Raw genomic sequence first — 11,985 nt, forward strand, 5'->3', positions numbered from 1 at the left:
GATTTTTTATTTGATTCAAATCAGCATTGTGACTGATTTTCAGTTAAATTAATTGATTTGATTCGATTCTCATAATACTAAAATTTAGTATATTATTTTACGAATTTTAAAGGTATATTTTATATTTTAATATATATTATAAATGAGTGACTATTTTTGTGTATTGTTAAAAGATACACTCATTTAATATTATCAATTTTAAAAAACTCTCACTTCCTTCACGACTTTTCCGTTTCTGCTTCTGGCTAGCTCTATATATACTCTCATAGTCGATTTCCCAGCTCGGAATGTCATCCACTAATGGAAGCAAGTTTATGTTGTGACACTTTTCCCTTCACACATGGTTACTGGTAAATAAGATCTGAATTTTCAAAAAGATTGAGACTCCAGCATTTTTGGACATTCGAATAACGAGTAAAAGAAGAATCTACAAAGTTTGATGAGGATTTCTTAAACGGATAAAAACAATAATTTATAAATTGCTATATATATAAATTGGACTAATAAAATAGGGTTAACCACAAAAAATACTTCTGAATTATTTAAATGTTGGCAAAAATATACTTAAATTTTACTATCGACAAAACTGTTTTTAAATAATTTAAAAACACAACAAAAATACTTAACAGTAAATGTATATTTTTAAAAAATACCTTAAAAATTGAATTTTGATATAATTTTTTTCAAGCCTGATTATAAGAATAAGATATTATTATATTTAAAATTTAGTGATTTTTCGTTAAGTATATATTTTTTTTATAATTTTTTTGTTATTAACAACCAATAATACTTTGAAAAAATCACAAAACAATATATGCTTAACAAAAAATTACCAAATTTTAAGAATAATAATATTTCACTTTTCTAATCATGTTTGCAAAAAATCGTATCAAAATTCAATCTCTAATGTATGTTTTGGGAAATATATATTTAATGTTAATTTTTTTTGTAAGATTATCTAATATTAAATATGTATTTCTCAAAAAATACATTAGAGATTGAATTTTGATACAATTTTTTACAAGCATGATTAAAAAAATGAGATATTATTATCCTTAAAATTTGGTGATTTTTTTTAAGTATATATTTTTTTTATTGATTTTTTAAAAATATTATTTGTTGTTATAAAAAAAATTACAAAAAAATATATACTTAGAAAAAAATTATCAAATTTTAAGAATAATAATATCTTATTTTTTAATTATACTTGTAAAAAATTACATCAAAATTCAATCTCTAAGACATTTTTTAAAAATATATATTTATTGTTAGACATTTTTATTGTATTTTTAAATTATTTAAAGATATTTTTGTTAATAATAAAATTTAGGTGCATGTTTTTGTCGGCATTTAAATAATTCGAGATTGTTTCCGATGGTTAACCCAACAAAATATATACAAATAAGATCTTAATAAAATATTTTTTTTTTCAGGTATGTTATTCCTATCCAATAATAGTTGTATAAACTAATAACATCGCGCTGCCCTATAATATAATCTTAAAAGAATTGTCACATCATGGTGGATAACTACCTACTACTCTAGTAGGCCATAATATGACGAATTAATTCCCTAAAATTGATAATAATGTAAGACTTAGGGCCATGACTACATTGAGATGGATCAATATTATTCCTTTTTATTTGAATGTGAATTTATATATATGGCATGGTTTTGGGCGTTGTTTACTTGTGATTTGTTTGTGTATGTCAGCGTGGTTGCAGAGATTTATGGTTTTTGCAGAACGTGCTTGTGGTTGTGCATATTGGTGGGCTAGTTATGGCAAATTAAAGGGGTTCCCTTTGAAATTTTATGGCGTCTTGTTTTGCTCCTAGATGTTAGCAACCTTGTATGCGTGGTTGTGAAACTATTTAAGATTATAACTATAGTTTGTTTTGTTTGCTATATATGTATCTAGCTAGGGCTACTACCTTTGGTAGAGACAGGGGCAGAATAGAAACTGAATAAAAATTAAAGAGAAGAGGACATTAATTAATAAGTAAGGCAATTAAGGAGGTGAAATTGGAGTGGTGAGATGTAAGAAGTAAGAAGAAATGAAATGAAAAGAAAAGGGGGTGTGGGGGAGGGAAATGACGAAAGAGGGGTTGTCTTGTTGTGAGGAATAAGATACGAAATAAGAGAAGGAGAGATAAGGAGAGTGTGAGTGTGAGGGGGCTAAGGGGGTCGGTGTGGCCCCAAACAAACCCATCATATTCTGCTAAGAACGACACACACATACACTAACACACTAGCCCCCCTCTGCAACTATGCTCCCACATATAACAGTGACATTAGTTACCCCTACCCTCCATTTTCATTTAATTAACCAACAAAGCTTATCATCAAACATATACGTAATAATCAATTTTATGCCATTTTTTATTGTTTTATGATAAAAAGAATTATTTTAGGATAATATGTTATCATAAAACCTATTTACCAAAAAATTTAGGTTACAAAAGGATATATATATATAAATAGTTATATATCTAATATATTTTTTTACATAAAAATATTTTTATATTTATTTATGTATTTTTTTCTATCAACTTAATATTTTTTAAAAAATAATTTTATAATATGACATAAGAAATTTTACGATTAAAAGATTTAGAATTCAATTTTTATTAATCTATTTAAAAAAATTAGCATAAAAATAACCTATACAAAGCTCTTGTATAAAAAAATATATTAGAAATATAGTGATTTATATCTCTTTTCTTATTAAATTAAGTTTTTTTTATGTATAAAAAACATATTATTGATAATAATAATAATTAATTAGGTAGCTAATACGTAGATATAGCTATGGGTGGACAGTAGGCATGTCAAGTGGTATTATAATTTATCTTGGTGACGCCAAATGATTGTGGAATAAAAAAGAGGGAAAAGTATCCAAAATAATAATAAAAAAAATTGTATGGCATAAGAAAACAATAGGGAGAAGATAAAGTAGGTATACTGAGCTGAATTGTTTTCTTCTCTTCGTCTCCTCTTTGCTGCTGTCTCTTGAGATACTCCTTCTCTTAGTCTTTCATCTCTCAAACCTTTTTTCCAACAGACACCACCAAAATCAAATCATCAGGTCCTTCTTCTCTTTCACCTTTTCTTATCTGCTGCTTCTCTTTTCTTTCTTTTCTTCTTTTTTATTAATAAAAATAATCATGTTTTCCATCAAGAGACATACAGCTGAAGGAAACAGCATACATGCAATTCAATTTTCCTCTCTCTTTCACCAGCTGATGAATTGAATTAATTAATTGCTGCAGATTTATTTGCATTAAAGCAGTTATTACTATGGCTGCTGCTTCATCAACACCATTCTTGGGAGTCAGAGAAGAAAGCCAAAGCCAGATTACACATCAATCCTCCATAGCTGCTTCCTCAGCTTCTACTCCTCCCACTGTTCCTCAGAAGAAAAGAAGGAATCAGCCTGGAACACCAAGCAAGTCCCTTATATATTAATTCCAATTCCTATTATATAAATTATTATATTACTATATATTTTATATCTACATACACTTAAAGTCAACATATATATATATATATATATATGAATACTCTCACACACTATAAAGAATGAAGTTTCTTCTTTGGTTTCTTTCTTCTCATAAACCAGCACCACGAAACCCTAAATCTCGATTTATAATAACTTATTTAGGGCAATCTCTCTCTCTCTGATTGATGGTAGTTCTTAATTGCTTTCATCAGCTCTGATTCATTCCTAATAAGCTAAGACCTTGTGGTTAATTAATTTATTATATATAATATTCTTTGACGACGATAATTTCTATTTTATTATTAATATTAAAATACGTGTACGTAGTTGTCTAAAACAAGAATAATAAAAAAAAAAAAAAAAAGTGAATAGTTATTACCGAGAAGCATAGAATTTTCTAATAATTGTTAATACAGATCCAGATGCAGAAGTGATAGCACTATCGCCAAAGACACTAATGGCAACAAACAGGTTCATATGCGAGGTATGCAACAAAGGGTTCCAAAGGGAGCAAAACCTACAGCTACACAGAAGAGGACACAACCTACCATGGAAGCTGAAGCAGAAGACGAACAAAGAGCCAAAGAGAAAGGTTTATCTGTGCCCCGAACCCACGTGTGTCCACCATGACCCTTCCAGGGCCTTGGGAGACCTCACTGGGATCAAGAAGCATTACTCTCGCAAGCATGGCGAGAAGAAGTGGAAGTGTGACAAGTGTTCTAAGAAATATGCTGTTCAATCCGATTGGAAGGCTCATTCTAAAACTTGTGGAACCAGAGAGTATAGATGCGATTGTGGCACTCTCTTCTCTAGGTAATATCTTCTTTCTCCAATTATACTTCTGCATATCTATATCATTCCATCCTATCTAAACGTAAATTATTCTTATATAATTAACTACAAATCAATTTTTTCAATAATTTAAACCGATATAAAGAAAATACATGAATGATTATTTCTCTAATAAATTCTATTTATTCTTTTTTAGTTACAGTCAACTACCACTATTCATCATCATGCATGATATAATTACAACTCCTACATCATTTATTACCATTTTGCACTACTAATAAATTCCTATAATAAGAGATTAAGTTAATTTAAACATGTAAGAAAAGTTGGATGTGAACAAAGAGATTTTGCTCTCTTTCTGGCTCAGTTAGTTTTGTGTGAGTGTGGGTGTTAGTGGAGGTGGTATGGCAGGCAGAGAGACTGCTGACACGTGAGTAGATACACTGTTAAAAATTGGGTACAAGAAATTGAGATGTGTTTTTTTTGGAAGAAAAAACAAAGAATGCTAATAGGTAATTACTTCAACTATGGTCCTAGTCTTAACTAGGGAACAGTGCCACCACCTCTCATATCCTTATTCCCCCCATTCACGTGTAGTTAAGTAAAAACATTGTAAGGGACACAGTGATACTCATTTTGTTCTCACATGAGTTGGAGATGCTGGGTTTTGTTCTCTTTCGTCTTGGCTACTTGCATGTACTATGCTTCAAATATCAAATATATTGTGTAGTTCACTGTAATAATTAATAATATCCAGGTACTTTCTTGCAATGGGTCCAATGTGCTTCTAATTAATGTTTACTTTAAAATTCTTTATTAAAAAAATGTTTCTGTACTTCTAAGATGTACAAACCTATCTAATTAATGTCTACTTTAAAATTCTTAATTATATTTATAATATTCTAAATTTCTACATAAATTTATTATAGAAAAATAAGTATTTTTTAAACACAGTTAAATATGTTTAAGAAATATGCAAGAAATTAATTATTATGGCCTTTAGAAAAAAGAATAGAGAGTGATTTAGTAAAACAAAGATTCTCTATAAGCATTAATTGTTGGATCTATAATAGATATATTCTCAAAGGATTTTCCCGAGAATTTAGCAATTCTCTCATGGTACGTTTGTGTTGTAATGAATTCTTGTAGTAGAAAATAGACAAGTCTTGAGGTAGTTTGCATTTATTGAGGCTGGCCCCATATTGGATGCATGATTAATTGACTTTCATCAAAGTTGCAAATAATTCTCTCTTTCATTGATCAAAGAGAGAACTCAAAGTGGTAGTTCGATTTGGAGTTCTTGGTTTGTATCACGTTTTGGCATAATCCCGGGGCCCTCTCCTTCTGCTCCAGCTTTCTACCAATTTCAATTTTGTAGATCATTTCACCCAAATACTATATATTCCAATTTTATCATCATTACTACCTCTTTTTCTTTCTTTTCCTTTTTTACTTCATTTTTTTAACATAGAATTCTCCTTTGGAATTCATCGTTTATATATATTTGGTACATGGTGTAATTTTATTTCCAAAAAAAAAAAAAAAAATTGGTTGCATGATTAGCATGTTATCATGTTCATCAGAAAAATAAAGCAATGTCCTCCTTTAATTTGAGAATATTTGGTGTTGATATGGTTGCAAAGTGGTTGACTTTTAGAAATGATTAATAAATAACCATTAATACGATTTTGATTATTATGATCACTTGAGATCTGTTATCTGTGTGTTACAAAAATAAATTATTTATTTATATTTTCTATCAAAATGTTTATATTAAAAAATCTAAAATTTAAAATTCTTATTATAAAAAAATTTATGCACAATCATGTAAACCTCAGAAAAAAAAAAAGAGAAATTCCTATTGTGAATGGGATGTTAAAGATGTAATTATTTTTATCGATTTGAATTTTGGTACAGTAGGTGCCTTTCATAACAATTTTTAAAGACATTGATAAATGGTAATCTTGTAAACCTCCCATAAGTTTTTCCTTACTTTTTATCTCGAGTCTAAATTCAATATAATCTTATTTATTTAACTATTCCATCATTTACAGTTACAACAACCTAGCTAGGTCTTGATTGATAGTCGGATAAATTCAGTGTAGCATGTATAATGAGTCTAATTCATTCAATTAGTAAAATGAACCTTAGTCATGAGTGAAAATAATATAAATATAAATATAATGAAATTGTGAATTAAATTCCTCCTTCTTTTTGAATCTTTCTTTATTTCCTCTTGAGTAATTCTTCTTCTATCCGAAGCTTCCCTTGCAAAATCGCCAGTGTTAAGTTCTATGACTTAGTAGTTAGTAGTGACCTAATAATAATTTGTTGTATCATGTTGATTAAGGTGTATGTTATCGTTGCTAATAATATTATTTGATTATTAATTATTTCAGACGTGACAGTTTCATCACTCATAGGGCCTTCTGTGATGCCCTAGCTCAAGAAAGTGCAAGGCACCCTAATGGCACCATGAACCCTTTGGGAGGGACACATTTGTATGCCACAAACACAAACCACATGACCTTAGGCCTCTCCCAATTAGGCACCCAAATCTCCCAATTTCAGAATCACCAAAGTGGCGCCACTCACAGCAGTGGCGGCGGCGGCATCCTCCGTCTCGGAAGCGCCGGGGCAGCCAAATTCGAGCACTTAATCCCGCCTTTAAGCCATCAGTCTTCATCATTTGGACACTCACCCCAATCATCACTCACTAATCCCTCACCTTTCTTCATCAATGACCCAAATCAAGCATTTGAAGACAACAACCAAACTCATCAACAAGGTTCATTATTCTCAAGCAAGCAATTACATGGTCTAATGCAACTTCCTGATCTTCAAGGAAACACCACCAACACCAACTCTAATAATTCTTCCAATCTTTTCAACCTTAGCTTCTTCCCAAACAACAACAATAGCAGTGGAACCATCATCCCTGACCAATTCAATAGTAACCAACAAGGAACAACAACATCAACACTCTACGGTGACCAAGTTGGTTCAGGTTTGTCTTCACTCTTTGGAAATTCATCTTCATTGCAACATGAGAACGTGTCCCCTCATATGTCAGCCACTGCATTGCTTCAGAAAGCTGCACAAATGGGTCCAACTACCACCACCAACAATAATAATGGTTCTTCTATCCTTAGAGGAATGTGTAGTAGTTCCTCAAACAAATCCGAAAGGGAACTTGTTGTGTCTGATCATGTTGCATTTGGAAGTGATCAAAGAAGATCAAGCATGGAAAATGATCATCACCACCAGCAACACCTTCATGGGTTGATGAACTCCATTGCCAGTAATGTAGGAAGCACTACTACTAGTTCCATATTTGACAATGTGCATCAAGGGAATGATGATAACAACAACAACCTCAGTCATCATCATCATCATCATCATCAGTTTCATCAGAGCTTAGAGGATTCTAGTAACACTAATAAGCTTCCTCAGAATCATCTTGGGGTCAGTTTTGGAGGGTCTGATAAGTTGACATTGGATTTTCTTGGAGTTGGAGGAATGGTAAGAAATATCAACACTGGTGCAACAACACATGCATTTTCACAAACACATAGAGAGCAACAACAACAAGGAATGATGAGTACCTTGAGTTCTTTGGATTCGGACCTGAAATCAGCACAATCAGCCACACCAAGCCACCGTTTTTGAAGTTAGTTCTTCATCTCTGCAATGATCAAGGAAAATAATTAAATTAAATTAAAAACAGACAATGTTAGTTGTTTTACGTATGAACTTGTTCAAAAACAATTGTTCTTTATTATTTTTTTTCTTTTTCTCTAATTGGCACATTATGACATTAGGGTTTCAATTCCAAAAACCGCAATCCTTGTAGTAGTATCTTTCTTGAACAAACCTCGTTCACATTCTCTAGATATTATTATTATTATTATTATTATTATTATTATTATTATTATTATTATTATCTACTCTCTTTGACAGTGACAGAAAACTAATACCAATAAATTTTACTATTACATTGGATTTCATAAGCCCTGATAAGTAAATAAAACAAATTTTTAAGAGACAGTAAAAAAAAGCATTGCATGTGGTAATTGGTAAAGCCAGGTTGTGTTGGATGCTCTTTCTTTCTCTCTCTCACACACATACACAGAGAATGAACGTGATATGTTATTGTTATCGATGGAGCTGGCTGCTTAATTAGTTTTTTTTTTTTTTTTTTTGAATTTGTTTTTGAGAATATCTTCACATGTTTGCTACATTCCAATGGATAAGACGAAGCCAAATTTCCGTTCAGTTTCATCATTAATAATTTCTAATTGTAAATCATCACAATTAAATATTAAATATATTATACTATTACTGACCAAACCTTACAACTCCTCAAAAATTAATAATGCTAAGAATTTTTGTACTCGCTACCTACTACCTTGCTTTTAGGAAAAGCATTATTCAAACAGTAGTATTAAAGTGACACGACGAAGTTTTTTTTTTCATAATTATTGTATGTATAAAATAGTTTATTATAATTAAACAAAAAATGTAATATATTATATCATCAACGTACCACGAGATGCATGCAATTATGCGTATAGTATTTGAGAAAATTTTGAGATCAGAGTTAATATTACACCGTTAATATTATATAGTTAACATTTACTATTAAAAAAGAAGTGGCTCGTTGCAGTTAATTTCATATGAAGTTAATAGTTAAGAGTCATTAAATGATTTAATAAGTTTGATTAAATTATTATTTAATAATTTTTAACTATCAATTTTATTTTATTAATTGTACCTGAATTTTCACTTAAAAAAAATTCACAATTTTTAAAAACTGAACATTTGAAACTAAATTAAAAAAAATTAAAATTTAAAGTTAACAAAAAGCTCAATTTTAATAGGTTCTATATGGAGTTTGCTTAATTATCTATTGTAATGTTAATTAAAATTGATTGTCATAGTATTAATTAATTCTCTAACATTACTCATACCATTTTATGATATAATAGCTATAGATGTATTATTTGTATTCATTATTATTTTGTAGATTAATAAGATATATAATACGAATATATATATCTAATTTAGGATAAAAATGAAGGTCCTATATATCATGTGATAAATTTTACTGTTCCTTATAATTCCAAAATTAAATAAAAAAAAGAGTATTGGTCAATTCAAAATATACAAGCTAATAAAATGTGTATATAAAACATCGTTTAGATAATAATAAATTAAAGGCATAGTCTGGAAAATTGAGAGCTACACAGCATCTGCGCGCTCCTCAATCCTCATCACACAAATCTTATATTATTAAATTCCAAAACCTCTGACAATTTTGGTCACTAACTCCACGTCTCCACGACCAAATAATAATAATAATAATAATAATAATAATAATAATAATAATAATAATAATAATAATAATAATAATAATATGCAGAATTTCAGGTGGTTTTTCACTTTTCAAATATTCTTCAAGCGTGGTGTATATATGTATATGTGCACGTTGAGTTGACTATATAGACATAGATAGCATTGCATGATAACAAAATAATAACATGCAAGACTATTAGATATAGTGGGTGGTTAGGGTTTAGGGTGTCACGTAGTTATGATTTGATTTAATTTGGGTGTAATTGAATTTGGATATGGAGTTAATAATTTATTAATGAGTGATGACCACACATAGAGTGGTCAGAGAACAGAAAGCGTATGTAGTAGTCTCTCGCTCTCTCTGCACTCTGCAATGTTCGTTATTGCAATTATTAGCAAACTTTCTGTGACACTTTTGTCGCAATTCATGTCACTTACCTTCCTATTCATATGGGAATCAAAAGTCCGTGACCTAAGAGAAAAAGAAATATTCGAATCCACCAGGAGATATATTTTAATTATAACTTTGTTTGTTTAAAATTTTTAAAATTTTACTTTTTACTCTTATCACTTTAATCACTAGCAACTTTTTTTCTATTATTAGAGATAAAATTAGTTTTTAATGACAAATGTGTTTATGTCTTTTTATTATATATATTCATTTGTGTGCATGTATGTTTTTGTGTCTGACCTTTCATTGTTCTAAAACAGTAAAGAGAAACACAGCCTGAAATCATTAATAAAATCATATATTCACGTAATTTTTTATGTTAAATAATGAGTCAGTATGTTAATACTAGTCACATGAATTGTGAAATAATATCATTTTTTTTTCTTTTTTTTTAATTTCTCTTTTAAAATTTGACTCTATTATGATCTTGTATGTGTTACTTGCTTTCTTAGAACTTTTAGAGTTTGTATCTGGTCGAATTAGTGAATCGGTATCTCACTACGATTACGCAATTTTTTTCCCTCAGATAATTAGTAAATGCTTGACTCTTGTAGAAGGAAGCAAAGAACACATTAAAATCTAAGACTAGCTGGGTCATAAAACTAATACTAAATCTGAGAATAAAACTGGACTAAAAAATTAGGGTTAGCTATATCATTCTCCAAATTCGTTTCTAAAAAATATTATTTATTAAATTATATTAGTCCTTAAAAAATTAATTTATAATTTTTAAGAGTCCAATTTGATTAATAAAATTTTTTAAGGATAAATTTAAAAAACGAATCATCTTTTAAAATTAATTTGATTATTAACCCAAAAAACTAATTAAAAGTTCTTAGTCTATTATTTGTTTCAATCTTTTGGAGTTACTGATTCATTCATTTAGTTAAGAAAATGGTGAAGATTTGGATAAGTCCTCTTTCCACACGTGAACTAACAAGATCAAACACTCTACGTTTACATGGGTTTGCGATTTTGTCCATTTTGGAAATTAAATTAAAAATAAAAAACAATCCGACAAAGGTTGGAAAGAAAATATTTTTCACATGCATGAGAGAGTATTCATTTTCCCCCTTGCAAATCTAAAAATCGCCACTAGGAAAGTCGATAAACTAGTTCAATTAGAAAGTAAATTTTTTTCATTTAATATCAGTTAATTTTTTGTTTTTTTATTTTAAATTTTAAATTTAAATCTTAAATTGTTTATAAAATAAGAATTTAAAAATAATTTTATAATAAAAAAGACTAATTTATGTATCAAAAGTTAATTTTCTATGCTTATACTTTAATATGTTTGACAAGACATTATAAATATCGAGTTAACGTTAAATTTAACACATCTCTATAATTTGTTTTAGACTCAGAATCATATTGTTTGTTACAAAAATTAGATATGAGTAGTTTTTACTTTTTAGGGTTAATTATTTTGTCCTCTCTATAGTTTTGCTGAACTTTCAGTTAGGTTTCTATATTTTTGTTTTTTTTTCAATTAGGTCCTGTAACATATCAAATTTTATAACTAAGTTTCCACCATAACAAAATTAAAGTGCTGAAATTAATAAAATATTCTATTAAACCAAAAATATATACCTAACACTTGACTGAATATTCTGTATAGTTTAACAGAATATTCGGTTAATTTTAACATTTTTGTCAGTAAAAACTTAGTTAATTACAAAATTTAATATGATATATAAATTTAATTGAAAAAAAAAATATAAAAACCTAATTAAAAATTCGATAAAACTATAAAGATTAACAGAATAATTAAACTTAGTTTTTACTAGGCGTTTTGGTGAACTTAATAACCATTTCTGAATGATAGAATCTAACTTGAACAACAAAGTTTTCTGTACTTGTTTGGTAATGCCACATGACATGAGCCAGA

At 28.9% G+C, this 11,985-nt stretch overlaps 1 protein-coding gene across 1 annotated transcript; it reads left to right on the plus strand.

The window, feature by feature from the left end:
* Positions 1-2,830: 2,830 nt before the first annotated feature.
* LOC112775763 (protein indeterminate-domain 4, chloroplastic) lies at positions 2,831-8,164 on the plus strand. The gene is made up of 4 exons (XM_025819600.3): positions 2,831-3,085; positions 3,270-3,445; positions 3,916-4,312; positions 6,691-8,164. The coding sequence occupies exons 2-4, from the start codon at positions 3,298-3,300 to the stop codon at positions 7,958-7,960; spliced, it is 1,815 nt and encodes a 604-aa protein (XP_025675385.1). The 5' UTR covers positions 2,831-3,085; positions 3,270-3,297; the 3' UTR covers positions 7,961-8,164.
* The last annotated feature ends 3,821 nt before the right edge of the window (positions 8,165-11,985 follow it).

The sequence above is a fragment of the Arachis hypogaea genome, chromosome 19 (assembly GCF_003086295.3).
Source record: "Arachis hypogaea cultivar Tifrunner chromosome 19, arahy.Tifrunner.gnm2.J5K5, whole genome shotgun sequence".
NCBI classification, from domain to species: domain Eukaryota; kingdom Viridiplantae; phylum Streptophyta; class Magnoliopsida; order Fabales; family Fabaceae; genus Arachis; species Arachis hypogaea.

Coding starts and splice junctions, on each gene's coding strand:
- LOC112775763 (XM_025819600.3), top strand. CDS start 3,298: ATGGCTGCTGCTTCATCAACACCATTCTTGGGAGTCAGAGAAGAAAGC. Junction 3,446..3,915: donor GAATCAGCCTGGAACACCAA/GCAAGTCCCTTA, acceptor TTGTTAATACAG/ATCCAGATGCAGAAGTGATA. Junction 4,313..6,690: donor TGTGGCACTCTCTTCTCTAG/GTAATATCTTCT, acceptor TAATTATTTCAG/ACGTGACAGTTTCATCACTC.